At 38.9% G+C, this 17,388-nt stretch overlaps 1 protein-coding gene across 9 annotated transcripts in view; it reads right to left on the bottom strand.

The window, feature by feature from the left end:
• The window catches only part of AMBRA1 (autophagy and beclin 1 regulator 1), a 172,037-nt gene that overhangs the window by 136,389 nt on the left and 18,260 nt on the right, over positions 1-17,388 (bottom strand). For 8 of the 9 annotated variants that reach the window (XM_024558712.3, XM_024558715.4, XM_024558714.4 and 5 more), the window contains exons 2-6: positions 3,353-3,606; positions 2,924-2,982; positions 2,228-2,411; positions 1,437-1,609; positions 429-495 (exon numbers count right to left, since the gene is read on the bottom strand). In XM_024558712.3, coding sequence (XP_024414480.2) covers positions 429-495; positions 1,437-1,609; positions 2,228-2,411; positions 2,924-2,982; positions 3,353-3,487 — 618 coding nt within the window. In that variant the 5' untranslated portion in view covers positions 3,488-3,606. Of the gene's footprint in view, positions 1-428; positions 496-1,436; positions 1,610-2,227; positions 2,412-2,923; positions 2,983-3,352; positions 3,607-11,713; positions 12,180-17,388 lie in introns of those variants that run through there. The other variant, XM_045194106.3, reaches the window with a different exon arrangement.

The following is a 17,388-nucleotide window of genomic DNA, read 5'->3' as shown; positions in this document are numbered from 1 at the left end:
AACTCTACCTCTGAATCATGGAGAACTGGCTTCATTCAGATTCAGAATCATCATATGGTTATCAAGTTATTCACTTCCAATTAGCAATGTTTCTGAATGAGTACAGCTGGCAAACCAATCCTCTCACAAAAGGTGTATCCATACACAGACGCAGTGAGGAGAGGCAACACGTTAACCAACCAGAGGCACAGGAAAGACAATCAACACTGCCTGGTTACTTTCAGTGAAGCAATCACTCAGGTTTTGGAACTGACTCCCTTGTCATGATTATGGCTCTAACTGAATACACAGTCTGAAGCTGGTTTTGAATCTTGGCTGGAGAGAAACACTTTGACATTGAAAATTAAAGTCCGATATAATTAGAATTAGAGCACTAGTTTTAAAAATAACCCATATTTACATGGAGCTGGAACTGCTTACTGACTTACCTGCTGATTAGAGGGGTTAACAATTGCTGTGAGTAAGTAGTGTCCAAGAGGATCAAATCTCACCAGACTGAAAACAGAAGAGACAGAGACATGCATAGAGACTACGTTAACTGAGAAGAGGCCATGCGTTCAAATTTACGGTGATCACTAACTGCTAATGTCGAATTACTCAGGTATTCACTCTAGAGATTTTCAAAACTTTCAAAGAGATTAAAATAATGCTTGATACTTCTTGTTATATCCTCACACTTACCAGAATAAGGGAATTTGTATCACAAAAATAATTGCAAAAAACACCTAGGCTTCCTCCCCAGGAACCACTACATTAAGCACACACTTGCTCGTATCTAAAAGCTCATCATAATAGTAAAGCATAGACTGCTCTCATACTCTGCCACAAGTTCAGTTCTTCCCTCACATAGCAGCTGCACTGGCAAGAGGCATGAGTTCTGGTGATAAGGAACAGTCTCGGCATCAAGTAACATAGCTGATCTATAAGCTAGACTGGAGCAGCTTATATCCAACTCTACCGCCGAAAGGACCAAAGGAAAACAATGCATCAACTTTAATTCAGGCAATGTGTGTTTTGATCTTAAAGGCTAAATAAATATCAACTGGCATATCTGATGCATACGTACATCTCCCTCTTCCAGTTTGATAAACACAGATAACCAGGGATGAGCAATTATCCATCAAGCTACCCACCACCTGAACACCTTTCAGGTTTCTCAAAAAAAAAGGGCTCTCTTCCAAACCCAGACAGCTTTGAACCTAAAAAAGATTCTGAAGACCCCAATCTTCAGAGACCAGAAGAAGAGGCCAATAATGAACAGCTAAAATGAACAAAATGAAGTGTTTCCCAGATGTTTGGCCAGCTGCTTAAAAAGTAGGAGGAGCTATAGGGATAAGAACCTTCCCTGCGCAGGGATAAAAATCTGTCTCGTGAGTGTAAATGTTCTCTGCCGTGCTAATACTATGGCAGGCATCACTGGTGGACAGAGGACTCACCGGACCCGTTCCATCTCGCTGGCTGTCTTCACCACAGCAAAGGGCTCCCGTCGACTCCAGTCCCAAAAGTGGATCTCATTGGCAGTGGCAATCAGAAGAAGCTGAGCCGTAGGGTGGAAAGCCAGAGAGGCAATGGCATTGTTGCTATCTGTGAACCAGCTTTCACTGCCACCCTATGAATGAACCAATCCCAAGTATTCTCAGGTTACAAGCTGCCAGCAAAACGGGATGTCAATCTCAAGAAAGATCCTTATTTAAGGTAAAATGACTACATCAGGGCCTACTTTAAATGTCCTCTATAAAACAATGTAGAAAATCAGTGATCGAGCAATGTCATCAATTTATCAGAAAAATAATACTGTCTGCTCACTTCTCTAAGTCTTCTACAAGCCACAGGCAATGAACATCAGCAGAGTTTTTGTTTCTGAAGCCTGGGAAAACTCGAGCTTAGTGCATGACACGGTGCACAACAATCCACTAGCCATTCTCTAGGACGAGGAGCACGTTGCTTTAATGATCCTGATCAGAGCACAGTACAATCCTTGCTACATAATATGACAAAAATCCATCCTGAACATATCTTAGAGCGTGGGCAGATGGAAGAACACTTCATAGGATGCTCATCGTAGAATGGAGGCCTATGGGCTAGGCTTGCTGTCAATTAAGTGGGCAATGACTACCACTTACTTGGATGTAGTACTAAAAATCTGGCTAATCTCTCCTCCAGAGTTAAGAACCCAATGGTAAACAAGTCTCTGCATTTAGAACACCAAAGAAAAGGAAATACTTACATGTAAATCCCAAATCCGAACCTCCCCATCCAAGCAGCCAGAAGCAATAAGGCCTGAGATGGTAGGATGGAAAGTGACACACCACGGAGTGCGACGGTGTCCAATCAAAGAATGAACACACTTGCCAGTCTTCACCTCCGTGATATAGATGTTATGGTTTACGTGGGTGGAGGCCAAGAGAGTCCTAGGGAATCAAAGGGCCCATGTCAGTGTGAAGCATGTGGGTGGATAACAAACTATCAGCTTTGGACAACACAGAAAACTGGTACTATTCCCCATCCTAGCATGAAAAAAAACTACGCTTCAGGTATTACAAACAACAGAAATACTCTTAATGTTTAAAAGCTTCTGCATTCTCCACCCTGTCCCCAAATGACATATATCCCCTTCAGTGACTATTTTTTCTAGATGGGAAACTACTGCACCAGTGGCCTATATCACACAAGCAAAGGATGGTTCTTGAAAAACTTTCCGAGTTTTTACCCTCAATGTTCATAATTTTCTTTGGTTATTCCCATTAGTTTTACAATTAGAACTGTTCCTCTATGTTCTTTCCATTTCTGATACACTTTCAAAGTTCTATTCATACAGTGCTTCCAAGAGGCTTTGGGGATTTGACTTGCAAGATCACGTTAGGCCAAATATACAGAAAGCAATGGTATCACAAGTCGTAAGTTATAGATAAACACTAGTTACCTGTCTGGGCTGAAGGCCAGTAAGAAGGTAGAGCGTGGACTATCTGGCAGTTCTACTCTCTGGGAAACAAACAAAAAAAAGTTAAAACACATTATTTATAATCCTATGGCCCACTCTATCTCACAATTACATGAGCCTGTCTAGATTAGTATTCTCAGTGTAAGTTTAAAAACTGGACATAACAATCAAGCTAAAAATTTGAGAAAGATAAATCTAAATTACCTTTAGAAAAAATGTCTAACTCTAAAAAAGATATCTCTAGCCTATAAATTCTTCCAAATGTGCTTTTTAAAAAAGCTCCCTAAGTTAGATAAGCCTATCTATTCTCCTACACAAAATAAATTACATCCCAGCTCTATGTTATCAACCCAAGGCCCCATTCTACTGTCATTTCTACAAACCCTAAGTCAATAATAACCATTTTCTTACCTTGCCCTCCCATTTCATCCACCGGGTCTTATCTTCTACCAGCTCCTGCAGAAGCCGCTGAGCTCCAAAGGCCCGAGTGCCCCTTTCTCGCCCCCAGAGTATGCGGACAGCATTCTTCTCTGGAACAACCTTCATAGTGCTCAGTAGCCACTGTCACACCAGGCACAGGAAGAGAAGGAGCAAGCACCAGCTCCACACGCTGAAGCAGCTAAAATGAGGCCATTCAGGTCCTTATAAGTTGTCTTCATGGAAATCTAAGGTATGAATGTCAATGTCAAAGAACAGGAATCCTGCAATCAGAGTAGTTTCCCATTGCAAATACAATTCTAGCTCAACGAAGGGAGTATGCTTGTCATATTTAATGATGCTTTCTCAGAAAAGACCCTTTTCCCAGAACTTTTCTTCCAAAAATATTCTTCCTTAAATTCCTCCCATATCCTCCACAGCTTAACCTTTTATGCAAAGAACCAGCCAGTCTTTAAAGCAGCTATTTTATTATTATTTTACCATGCAGACAGAATTTTTGCTACTAAAATAAAGGTCTAATAACCTGTCAAAAATAAAACACAACACGAGCCTTGCTGTTCTGTGCCACACTGCTTCCCTAGTCGCTGGCACCCCTCCTTACCACTTGAAGAAGGGGTGCCTGACCCTCCTTACCACCTTCAAACTAAAGGACAAGAAACAGATTTTAAAAGGCTATTACTTGAGGTATGGTTCTTACGTAGCAGCTTCCATCCTATCTCCTACCTAAAAGCAAGTGTGTAAGGACTACTCTGAAATATCTTTCTCACTTTCTTTTTTTCTTCTCTGTTCAAGTTCCAGAGTAGAGAATAAAGGAGAAGAGAATAAAGATTTTCAGTTCCTTTTCATTATCCAACACAACATCTAAGGGCATAAAATTGTCATAAAATAAAAAATTCAACTAAAATGTCAACTGGCAGCAAAATACACATATGTGCAAAAATTACATTGTGGCTCCTATATGCAATGGAATATGTAGCCCAATAAAATGGCATTTCAAAATAATGTATATGTTATTCATTGCAGCAGTCTCTTCAACTCTTTTTATTAAAAAATTCAAAAATACAGTTTTTAAAATAGAATAAACATACACTATTCACCACTCAGACTCAAGAATTATTAGCCCTATCTTGTGTAGCTCAGTGAATTGAGCACTGGCCTGTGGACCAAAAGGTCGCTGGTTCAATTCCCAGTCAGGGAACATGCTGGGTTGTGGGCCAGGTCCTCAGTTGGGGCATGCAAGAGGCAACCAACCCATGGATGTTTCTCTCACAAATCAATCTTTCTCCCCTCTTTCTCCCTCTCTAAAAAAATAAATAAAGTCTTAAAAAAGTATTAATATTTTGTTAAATTTGCTCTATCCATATCCAAGAATAGAGATATGGCTATATATGTGGGGTTTTTTTTTAATTTTTGTCTCAACCATTTCAGTAGGCATCAACACACTCTAACCCTATACACCCTACTATGCATCTCTTAGGAATAAGGACATTTAGCTTCATAAGCAAGCCAAATATTGGGTTGGCCGAAAAGTTCATTTAGTTTTTTCCATATGATGGCTCTAGCAATGTTTAGTTGTCTTTAACTTCATTTGAAACTATTTATTTATTTATTTATTTATTTATTTTTAGAAAGAGGGGAAGGGAGGGAGAAAGAGAGGAAGGGAAACATCAACGTGCTGGTGATATATTAATTGGTTGCCTCTCGCACGTCCCCAGCTGGGGACCTGGCCCACAACCTAGGCATGTGCCTTGAACTGGGAAGATTTATGTAGTATATGGAGAAGACATGGTGACTGATCGAATGTGTCAGAAGTCATTTGCAAAGTTTCTTGGTACTATTGATATTTTACCCAAATAATTCTTTGCTGTGTGGCTGTCTTATGCATTGGAAGATGTCTATCAAAACCCCTGGCCTCTACCCACAATAGTGGGAGATAACCGACATACTCAAATATCCAAATCAATAAAGTTATTGGTGAAAATGAAAAATGTGTCTGTCTTTTATAATACTGAAAAAACTAAACAGACTTTTTTGGTCAACCCAATACTCTTATCACACCAATTGCATAATACTTGGTCCTCATTCAAATTTCCCCAACTGTCCAAAAAAAGGTCTCTAATAAGTTGGCATTTTTTTAAATCCAGAATTAAATCAAGGACTCAAGCAAAAAAAGTGGATACCATGTCTCTTCAGTCTCTAGAATGGCCTTAAGTTTTGTTTTGGTTGGTTTATTTTTTGTTTTTACAACACAAGCTTTTTAAAAAGACGGGAATAGTTGACTTGCAGAATGTATGACATCCTAATTTCGCTTTATTGTTTCTTCACACTGCCATTTAGCTTGTCTTTTTATCCCTTATATTTCCTGTAAACAGAAGGTTAGTTCTAAAACACTGATTAGATTTAGATTAAGTGTTTTTTGGAGAGAATGCTTCATGGGTGATGCTATCTATTACCTCCTAATGCAATATATCAGGTGACACATTTTCAGACTGCCCCACTTGGTCAAACTTGATAACTTATGTGATCACTTGGCAAAACATGATCACTTGTTGAATCTGTAGCAACTAGAGAGAGCTTCCTTTATAAAGGTATATTTCTCCCTTTACAATTAGTAATCTGTGGCTAACATTTGGCACCATGTGAATATCCTGTTCCTCCTTAACCTTTTGCTTAATGGTTTAGCAGTCACTGATGCTTCTTTCTTGAACTGTTTCATTTGGGGGCAGAAAAATGTTAGATTTCCTAATGTCATCGTTGTTTGTACAATAACTAGCTTGCATTCTGGAGAGAACTATCCCTTAATAACTGAAGCGGGGTAAATGCTTAATTTTTTGCCTTTAATTACTACTTCTGTCTTATTATTTGTAATAGCAAAAACTGGGGACAACTCAAGTACCCATTTAAAAGGGACTATATGACTAATCTACATGAGGAATGGTTTTCAGTACTGACAAGAGATTCCCCAAAATACACTGTTAAGAGAGGGAAAAAATCAAGGTACAGAACAATACATGTAGTAATGCTACCTTTTTAAAAACTTTTTTTGTAAACTTACTTTTTAAATTTGATTTATTTTTAGAAAGAGGGGAAGGGAGGGAGAAATAGAGGGAGAGAAACATCCTTGATCAGTTGCCTCTTATACGCACCCCAACTAGGGGCCAAACCCACAAGCCAGGCACGTGCTCTGACCGGGAATCGAATCCATGACCTTTCACTTTGCAGGACAATGGCCCAACTGAGCCACACTGGTCAGGACAGTAATGCTACCTTTTGAACAAGAGGAGAGCCTACAGCCATACCACCCTGAATATGCCCGAATATGCCCGATCTGGTCTGAACAAGAGGAAAAATTAACACTTATTAGGGACTGAGGGACAAAGTGAATGGAGAGAGAGAGATGGAAGACTTTCATCTTGCTTGTTTATTTTATGTCATTTTTTATTTTTGAAATGTATTACCTATTAAAAAATTTTTTGAAATACTTAATGATGTGAAAAAATCAGAATACAAAATTACATACACAATATGATCCCCATTTTATTTTTAAAAAAGATCTTGGAGCCCTGGCTGGTGTGGCTCAGTGGACTGAGTGCCAGCCTGTAAACCAAAGGGTTACCAGTTCAATTTCCGTCAGGGCACAGGCCTGGGTTGCAGGCCAGGTCTCCTATTGGGGTCGTGTGAGAGGCAACCAGACTATGTTTCTCTCCCTTTCTTTCTCCCTCCTTTCCCCCTCTCTCTAAAAATAAATAAATAAAATCTTAAAAAAAATAAAAAATAAAAAAAGCTCTTGGAGAATAATAATACAAAAGAAATATAAGCAAATAATAACCATGGTTATCTTTGGATTGGTGGGACTACAGGTGACTTAATAATTAGAAAAGACAGTATTCTTTTTACTTTTGAAATTTAAGAAGTAATAAGTGCTCATTGTCAACAGTCAAACAAATTGGCACTTTACATTTCATGAAAGGCTACAATATAAAAAGTATACAACAAGATGCCTCCAAATATAGACAGAAGCAAAAATGTTTATAGCCTGTGTTTAAAGGAGCGTCACCCTGAAATATTAAAACGTAAAAAGTCAGAAAGATTCTATGGAAAGACACAACTCCAAGTTCCTTATCACATACAGCACACAGTTCCCTGAAGAGTGAAAAAGGAACAAACTCTGGCCTGTATCCTCATGATATAGCTATCATCCCTCATTAGTACATGATGTAAATATGTATACACTGAAAATGTCAACAGGCTGTAATAAACCAAGGATGAACTAACTGGAAGGAAACAGTCTCCTTGATGACCCTTACAAGTCATTTAAAACCAAAAGTCTAGAAGTGAAACTGCCTTGCAGCAGAATAATTACTAACCAAAAAGATGCAGAAATACAGTTCACATTCATTCACCTTCGGCCTTTACTGAGTCTATAATTCTTTTTGAGCCTATAATTCTTTAACCTAATATAGAGAATCTCAGAAGAAATTAGTTTTTTTAAAGATTTAATTTATCTATTTTTAGAGAGGGGAAAGGGAGGAAGAAATGGAGAGAAACAATCATTTGGTTGCCTCTCGCATCCCACCTGGGGACCTGGCCAACAACGCAGGCAGGTGCCCTGACGGGGAATCAAACCTGTGACCCCTCAGCTCACAGGCGCTTAAGTCACCAGCCAGGGCCATAAGAAATTAGTTTTAAGGGTCCCTTGCCTATTAGCAGAGCCTAAAATTACTTTCAAAGAAATACATTTAAACTATTTATAATTTGATAACATGTGAAAACAGCAGCAGTCTAACTCCTAAAAAAGAAAAAATCTGACCTCTGACCTGATGTAATTCAAGAGAAAGAAGAAAATATAGGTCACAAACACCGTATGATTCAGAAAACTGTGATGCAGCCTGGAGTTACTACAGGTACCAGAAGAAAGAGGAAAGAGCTGCTATAAACACTGGTTATCAAGAAAACTAAAACAACTAAAGCTCAGGATTACCAAAGAGCTTATCTATCAATTCCCTAAACACACTGAAAGTTCAAGCAAGATAAAGTCTGACTGATGCCAAGAAGTCAAAGGTACTAAAACAATTGCACAGTTTTCCTTTTGTCTGAAGAAAAATATTTGCTTGTGTTTCTTTAAAAGGATAAAGTACTTCTCCCCTGATACACTCTTTAGAGCCACAAGAGAAGAATGTTTACTTAGTTCTCTATAAAGAACAAAAGGAGCTAAATCAAACTGAATTCAGACTAACTGTAACAGGAGGAAGTGCCGGTCAAGTGTGTTTTTCATTCTTTTTAAAAAGGAGGAAGAAACAAAGTTTCCCAATCTGTCCCTTAAACCAGAATGAAACAAAGGGTACCAAAAGAGTCTTTGGGAAGCCCTTACACAGTCCCCAGAATCAATTCTCAATCACCAAAAGCCTCATGGAAGGAGAACCAGAAGGATACACCTGAGATACACAGGGTGGGGCAAAAGTAGGTTTACAATTGTTCACATGGAAAATAATACAATAATTAATTAATAATAATACAAGAATAAGCTCTGTGTTTTCGGTACTCACAGCTGTAAACCTACTTTTGCCCCAACCTGTGTACATAACACAAATGCCACGCCAAGATTCTACCCCACTTCCACCCCGTCCCCACCCATGACTGATTACTTCATAAGGCTAGGAAGATAATCCACCCTTAAAATTTTTCTCTGCTTAGTGCTAGGACATAATTATATTGGGTTGGCCAAAAAGTCCATATGGTTTCATTTTCACCAATGACTTAATTGATTTGGATATTTTGAGACTGTCAGCTATCTCTCTTATGGTATAACGTTGGCTGACGTCAATTAATGTCTCAGTTTGACCAATATCAACTTCAACTGGTCACCCCAACCATGAGAGAAATCTCCAGCACAAAACGTCACAGCACCTTCTCTATACACTGCACAAATCTTTTTTTGCGTTTCAATGAATTTTTACCTTTCTTGAAATAATAAAGCATAATATGCCAAAAATATTGTGTATTTTCTTCCTTCAATATTAAAATGGCTATACGAAAATTCACCAGTTTTTGTTTTTTTTAAATGCACACTGATATGCCAGCTGTCATAAAACAATCTAACAAAATTGTTTCAAATGAAGTTAAAGACTTCATTCAAAGTCTAAGCGCTACTAGAGCCATGTTACAGGAAAAAAAACAAACCAACTTTTTGGCCAACCCAATGTTTACTATTACTAATAAAAAATCACCTAACGAGTACGCCACAACCAGGTGGGAAATAAAGGTTGGATTTACAGTTTCTCCTTGCAATGTGATCATCTTATGCCAGCAGTTTTGCTCCACCTTCTAGCTATATGACTTCGGGCAAGTGACGACTTCTTTGAGACTTAGCTTTCTCCTGCATAAAACAGGAACCGCAATATCTGCTTTATCAGATTGTGTGAGGCTCCAACAAAAAAGTGGTGGAGCTGTTAATTGTTATCATTAGTATTCAGTCCTCTTTGGGGTTCACTATGGTTTCCCTCACCAAAGGATAAAACTTCAGAGATCGGATGTGCCTCAAATTCCTAAGAATAGCAGATTTCAAACATTTCAAAGGTTGTTACCAGACAACAAAGTCAAATGTACTCAATAAAATAATTTACAAGACAAAATAATCAAATGACATTTGGACAACCTGCGTATAAGTCAATTAAAAAACCAGAACCAGGCCCTGACTGGGTTACTCAGTTGGTTAGAATGTCATCCCAATATGCCAAGGCTGCGGGTTCCATCTCTGGTCAGGGAACTTACAAGAAGCAAACAGATGTAAGTGGAACAACAAATCCATGTTTCTCTTTCTCTCTCCCTCTCTCTCTCCCCCTGCCCCCCCAACCTTCCTTTCTCTCTCTCTCTCTCTCTCTTTCTCTCTCAAATAAATAAATAAAAAACAAACAAAGAGCCAACAACTTAGAGCTGTATCTGCAACCTGGCTAATAATTCAGACCCCAAATCTTCCCTTCTAGTAGTGTTCCAGGGTATGAATGAGAAAACTATTAGACCTGGAAGGGAGTTCATGGAGTGCAATCAACTCATTTATTGGAATAACTGCATCTCTCCCCACTTCTGGTTCTCTCCTCCACATACTGTTGCTCTCCTATTTCATGTACTAGTCTCTCATGAACTAGGCCCTCAGTCAATGTTTCACTGCCTTACAATATCAATTGGAAATCTGTTTGCTTTATATTTTTAATGTTCATTTCCTCAAAAGTGAAAAAATTAAACGATGCTGATAAAAAAAATAAAAATAAAAATCCCACTCCTTCCTTTACAGAAATTCATTTACAGTTTTTGAAAAAAAGGGGACTTCAAGCCCTTTGACCAAAAATCACTTTAAATTTGATGAAGTACCAACTGAACCTAGATCATAAATTCAGCTACTATGTCTTTATCCTACAAAACTACAAACTCCATCAAAGTAAGAAAAATTACCTGTCAGAGAATAGATGCCACAGTAAATTTACTTTTCTCTGGCAATTAGGATATAATATAAATCTTAAAAAATACAATTAACAGAAAATGTGATTGTACCTACTCTGTCAAATCTGTGCACACACTTTTGTCAAACATGAAATATGACCCAAATATACCTGTAGACATAAAAACGAAATGTCCAAACCTGTAGAGAATTTTTTCATTTATTTGAGCCAAACTGACAATAATTGCCAGGAAGCAAAAATCTCAATGAACTGAGAAAATGCACCCAAAATGGCAGTTTATACATTAGAATAAAAGGAGGAGATATACCGTATTTTTCGGACCATAAGACACACCTAGGTTTTAGAGGAGGAAAATAGGGAAAAAATTTTTGAAGCAAAAAATGTGGTAAAATATTTAATAACATCCTTTAAAGCAGAAACCCTGTAGCAAGCCAGGTAAGCTACATTCAGACTACAAGATGCACCCCCACCCCCACCCCAAATTTGGGGGGTGCGTCTTATAGTCTGAAAAATACAGTAAGTGGGTGGTTATGTGAAATTCATCAGTGGTTGATTAAGGGGATAGGAAAACACAAAACTGGGAAATCTGACTGGACAAGGAGCAAAACAAAGACACACACACTTTTCTTTTACATCAGTGGATATAGGCTACAGTTAAGTTTACAGCACAAAGAGTGGTATTTGGTGACCAAGATACAATGAGGGTTCTATAGTCTTGCCTCTGCTTTGGTGGGTGTGCCACCCTAAGGGGTCAGAAAAGGGGAATTACTCTGACATTCCAAAGGGATGTTATCTTAGATCCAAAAAGACAAAAGACAGATGAGATAAAAAGATTGACCTTGTCAAGGAATTAACAGGCCTAGATGTGACTACCCACCATGATCCACTTTTAGTTACGAATTTTTTTGTTCAGACCGTTACTGGTTACTTTTGGTCTCTGTGTTTGCAGGGCTTGAAATGCTGGCCTCCCCTGAGCTTGGCAGGTTTACTATGTGGCCCCTTTTCATCCACATACCTGAGGGAAAAAAAGGAGTCCTCATGTACAGTCTCATGCTAACCCTTTCCCATCCACACGGCAGACCAAGTACTAATGACCTCCCTGCACTGCCAGTCCATCCCAAATCAATATTCTCCATAACCAGCTTAGTTTACCTGCCTGTGATAGATCCTCTCCTAAGACAGCAGCCACCAATTCCTTCCTACCCTACACCCGTGCTGTTCCATCCACTGAGAGATGATAACAGTTCTCTTCCCTTGAATCTGGGCTGACCTTATGACCTGGTTTTTGACCACAAAATGTAGCAGAAGCAATGATGTGCCAGTTCCAGGTCTGGCAGCTTCCACTTTAACTCTTGGAAACCAACCACCAAGCTGTAAAGAAACTCAGTATGTCCTGCAGGAATGCCGGTAGAGAGGCCCTTGATGATTAAATATCTCTTGGAGCCCTGGCTGGCACGGCTCAGTGGATTAAGGGCCACCCTGTGAACTGAAAGATCACTGGTTCAAGTCCTGCTCAGGGCACATGCCTAGGTTGCAGGCCAGGTCCACCACTTGGCAGTTTGTGAGAGGCAACCAATCAATGTATTTCTCACACACTGATGTTTCACTCCCTCTCTTTCTCTTCCCCTCTCTCTAAAAATAAACAAATAAAATCTTTAAAAATAAAAATATACCACTTAGAGAGACAGAAGCCATGTGGAAGACTATCAAGGTACCAGACCAATGATTTGAAACCCTATTGAACCCAGCCCAGCCACTGGACAAAGGAGTGGCTCCAACAGATGATGCCACAATGGGCAGAAAGACCATCCAGTTCTGCCCAAATTCCTGACCCTTGAATGTAGGATTGTGAAAAATAATAAATCATTACTGTTTTAGGCCACAAAATTGAGGTGATATGATACTGTGATTTATAATAAGAAATACGTATTTGGTCTTCTTCCCCATTTCAGGTGCAGAGCTCTGAAAACCCTTGGAATTTCCTAAGTGAAAGGAGCCCGCCTGAGTTTATGCTAATGAAGTACCCCTAGACAGCTTCAGGATGGAACTGGTCACCAGGAGTAAGAGATTAGAGGGCTGAACTTCCAGCTCCACTCACTGACCTCTGGGAAGGGGAGAAGGCCTACAGATGAAGCCCTGTAAAAACTCTTGAACAACAAGATCTGATGAGTTTCCAGGTTGGTGAACACATTCTGATACCAGGAGGGTGATGCACCCCAATTCCACGGGGCAGAAACTCCTATACTTGGGACCCTTCTGGATCTTGTCCTATGTATCTCTTCATCTAGCTGTTCATCGTCACTGCAATAAACTTAAAGAAAACTTTAGAATTACTTAAGGAAAATCCAAGTAAAGGGTTGAGTTCTGTGAGCTGCTCTATCAAATTAATCAAACCCACAGGGTTGTGGGACCCTCACAATTATCACCAATCAGAAGCACAGGTGACATCTTGAAATTTCAACCGGCATGGGAAGAGGGAGTGTTTGTAGTTTTATGGGACTGAGCCCGTAAACCTGTGGGATCTCATAGTATCTCCAGGTGAATAACTACAACAAACAAAGAACATAGAAACCATTAAAAAAAGTCAGAATTACAGTATACAGTATCTGAAATGAAGAACAGAATAGAAGGAAAAACCAGTCAGTTGGATGAAGCAAAGGATCGAATCAGGGAGTTGGAAAACAAGGTAGCAGAAAACACCCAATCAGAGCAGCAAAAAGAAAAAAGGATTTTTAAAATATGAGGATAGTTTAAGGGAACTTTGGGACAACACGAGACTTAGCAACATGTGCATCATAGGAGTACCAGAAGAACAGAGAGAGAGAACAAGGGATTGTGAACCTATCTGAAGAAACTATGACTGAAAATGTCCCTAACCTGGTGAAGGAAAATGACACAAAGTCCAGGCAGCACAGATCCCAAACAAGACCATACACCTGAAACCTTTATAATTTTATTACCCAATGTCACCCCAATACATGAGGCTTTTTAAAAAATCAAGGAAAAAAAAGAATGACTATGAATATGTATTTATATCCAGTTATGAGAAAAACCCAAAACAAAGCCCAAACTCTCATAAACACCTAGATTTTAAAAACATGGTTATGAGGTAGTATCAATGAGTTCAAAATTGTAAATTCAATTTCTACAAGTCAAATATCTCTAAAAAGAAAAAATTCATACCTCGACCCTAGTCGGGTGGCTCAGTTGGTTGTAGCGTTGTCCCATACAACCAAAGGTTGAGGGTTCAATCCCTGGTCAGGGCATGTACAGAAGGCAACTGACCAGTGTTTTTCTCCTACATCGATGTTTCTCTCTTCTCTCTCCCCCTCCCTCACTCTCTAAAATCAATCTTTAAAAAAATCCTCAGGTAAGGATTAAAAAACAATACATATCTCAGAAATGGCAACAATACTTTTTTACCCTCATATGTGAAACACAGAACACTTGCAACAAAGTACAGAGGAAGTGAATATATTCTGATAACAGGGATGGGAATAGGGGTGTGAAATTTTTCTAGAATTTTAGAATGCCAGATGTAAGGGTAAAGATAAGACTAAGAAGTAAGAAGCTCCAATAACTGATTTTTGAGCTGAGTTGCTACATCTTCTTGGACAAATCCTCTTGCTGAATTTCAAGTTTTCCTCCATGTATGAACTGAAAGCAGTAATACCTTCTTTCTATCCTAACGGAATATAATAATGTCCTCTGAGTGTCTCAGAAGAAATGGGAGTTCAAAAAATTCAAGGCAGGATTACTACTGTACTTTTATTTTTGAAGATTTTATTTATTTTTAGAGAGAGGGAAGGGAGGGAGAGAGGGAGAGAAACATCGATGTGTGAGAGACACATGGACAGGTTGCCTCCCACAGGCCCCCAGCTGGGACCCGGCCCCCAACCCAGGCATGTGCCCCGACTGGGAATTGAACCAGCAACCCTTTGGTTCACAGGCCAGCACTCAATCCACTCAGCCACACCAGCCACAGCTACTACTGTATTTTTTAAAGTAAAAACCAAGTTAGAAACCAACAACTGGAGCAAACAATAAATGGGATGTGTGGCACCTAGTCAGTTCTGACAGAGAGGCTATGACACAGAATCAGAGAGTACCTTACAAATTGAAAGCAAGTAATTTGATAGAATCAAAACCAACACAAAACAATATTATACACAGTCTCTTTTACAAAAAGCCAAAATGCAGAAATAAAATACTTGTATACAGAGCCTGAACCCTCTACTGCATTTATGTTCAGAATTACAAACACTCTAAAATACAAGTGGTCTCTCCATCCAGAAAGTCAGGCTAGGAGGTAATAATGAATCCAGTACCTGATACAAAGATTGTCAGTCCAAATTTACCAAGAGATAAGCAAGCAATGTAATCTCTTCTTTGTTCTCATATCCACTACCAATGTTTCGATATACAAGCTCAGAATAAGGAAGAACTCTACACAGTGTATCACAAATAGGCTAACAACTTTACAAAATGCTTTGAGGATACAAAACTAAATAAATTCTAATTATTATTATTATAACAAAGAGGATGAAAAAGCACCAATTTTTCTGCTACAGATTTTGCTTACTAGGGCTTTATAAAGTAACTTACAATGATGTAACCTAACATGCAAAACACAGGAAAGTTTGTGCTTGAAAACAGAGTGGTCAAAACTAGAAATAGAAAGCCATACATCCCAAATTTGAGACCGACAATCTCCCTTACTCCTACTTATCTCAGGAGAACGAAGAAAAAAGAAATGACGTTTTATCTGCAAACTATTCTGGAGGAAACAGTGTGCTGAAAACACAAGAACCCCTGAAAACTCAAGGAAAAACAAGGAGGAAACCACTGAGCCCGAAAGAAAATGGAGCTCAAGTTTTGGGTCCCAAGCTATCATAGAAAATCAAGAAGACTAGGAAGGCTACCTTTAAGTGCACAATACTGGCAAGAGATTGTCTATTAGCAAGGAAAAAAAAGGTAGCTTTTGAAAAAAAAAAAACTTATTTGAAAAGAGGTAGCTTTTGATGAAAGAAATTTCAGAGGCATAAACTGTTTAACCCCAGAAATGGGAACTGACCCCAGCTGACTCAGGCAAATGGGCCTAATGACTTTTGCAACAGCATACCTTTCATCCACCAATAGTACTGAGGCTAAAGTGGAGCCAAATCACAAAGGATCACCTCTTTCTGTTTTCCACAGTCTTGAGGTGAAAAAGGACCCAGCTCTCCTCCCTGGAGCACCCACACTGCCCCTAACCATTCTTGGAAACACCGGGAGCCACAGCAAACAGTATTGTAAAAAGCTCTGAGAACATTCACCTAGGAACCCTCATAAGCCCCAGGACAGATGACATTACTCACCAGGCAAATAAAAATAAAACCTGGAAAAGGCTAAGAAATTCATCTAGGTTCAAAAGATGGGTCAGTCGCCAAAGCAGGATTTGAATTCAGGCTTTTCCTTCAGATACCATCAGGGCTTGACTCCCAGTCCTTGGCTCAGCAGATACTGTGTTCAGTGTTCTCCAATGTTAGAGTCAGCCCAGGTCAGGTTCTTGGCTGACCAGAATAGGGAAAGGAAAAATTTCCCTGAAGGCTTCAGGAAAAGAAGTCAAATTATTAAGTGCAGAGCTTTTATGCCAGAAGGTCCAGATGCTCCTCCACTTTGCCAATCACATTTCTCAGCCAATCAAAATAAGACACTGGATTTAAGATCCTAGTCACTTCAAGCTCTGATTGGAAGCTGGATTCCATTTCCCCAGACAAAAAATACTTAAGGGCAGGGGGAAGGATGCAAAAGCAACGACAGACAGCCAAGTGCTTATTGAACATCTACTATGTGCTCAGCACTATTCTAGATGCTGAGGATACCACAGTAAACAAGACCATTCCTGCCCTCAAGAAGCAGGATTATTTATGTAATTAAAAATTGGTGATACTTTCAAGTACTGATAAATACTAGGAAGAAAATATGGAAAGTAATGTTTTAGAGGGAGCAAATTAAAGAGAAAAACCAGTACTTTAGAATTACTTCCTATTTTTTATGAATATGAGCCTGAGGAAATATGAATAACCCAGGAGAAAGTTTAAAATATTTTCATACAAATTAATACAATAAATATAATCCAACATTACTCCCTATTTTAAAATAATTACATATAAAATTAAACTTGAAATAGCATTCAAAGAAAGTATCCTCACCTCAAAAATAACAATAATCTTAAAGCCCTATAAGTATATAACAGAAAAATCCCAATATTTATCCAATTATCAACCAACTGATAAAGTTAAGTGGCAGAATGTAACACATTTTTAAATACTTGTAACATTCATTGAACATTTGCTACTCACTTGCAGTGCTAAGCACTTTCCCACACAATGTATCATTTATTTCTCACAATGACATGTGAAGATAGGTACTGTCATTATCCCCATTTCACAAATCACAAAACTGAGGCTTAGACAAGTTAAATTATTTGCCCACATGGAAGAGAGTTTCAAAATCAAATCAGTTGCCAAAGTGCATGCTCTAACCACCTCACCACAGTGCTTCTATAAA

Source organism: Desmodus rotundus, chromosome 5 (genome assembly GCF_022682495.2).
Source record: "Desmodus rotundus isolate HL8 chromosome 5, HLdesRot8A.1, whole genome shotgun sequence".
Classification (NCBI taxonomy): Eukaryota; Metazoa; Chordata; class Mammalia; order Chiroptera; family Phyllostomidae; genus Desmodus; species Desmodus rotundus.
The sequence above is the reverse complement of the archived record's forward strand: the minus strand, read 5'-3'. Positions and strand labels throughout refer to the sequence as shown.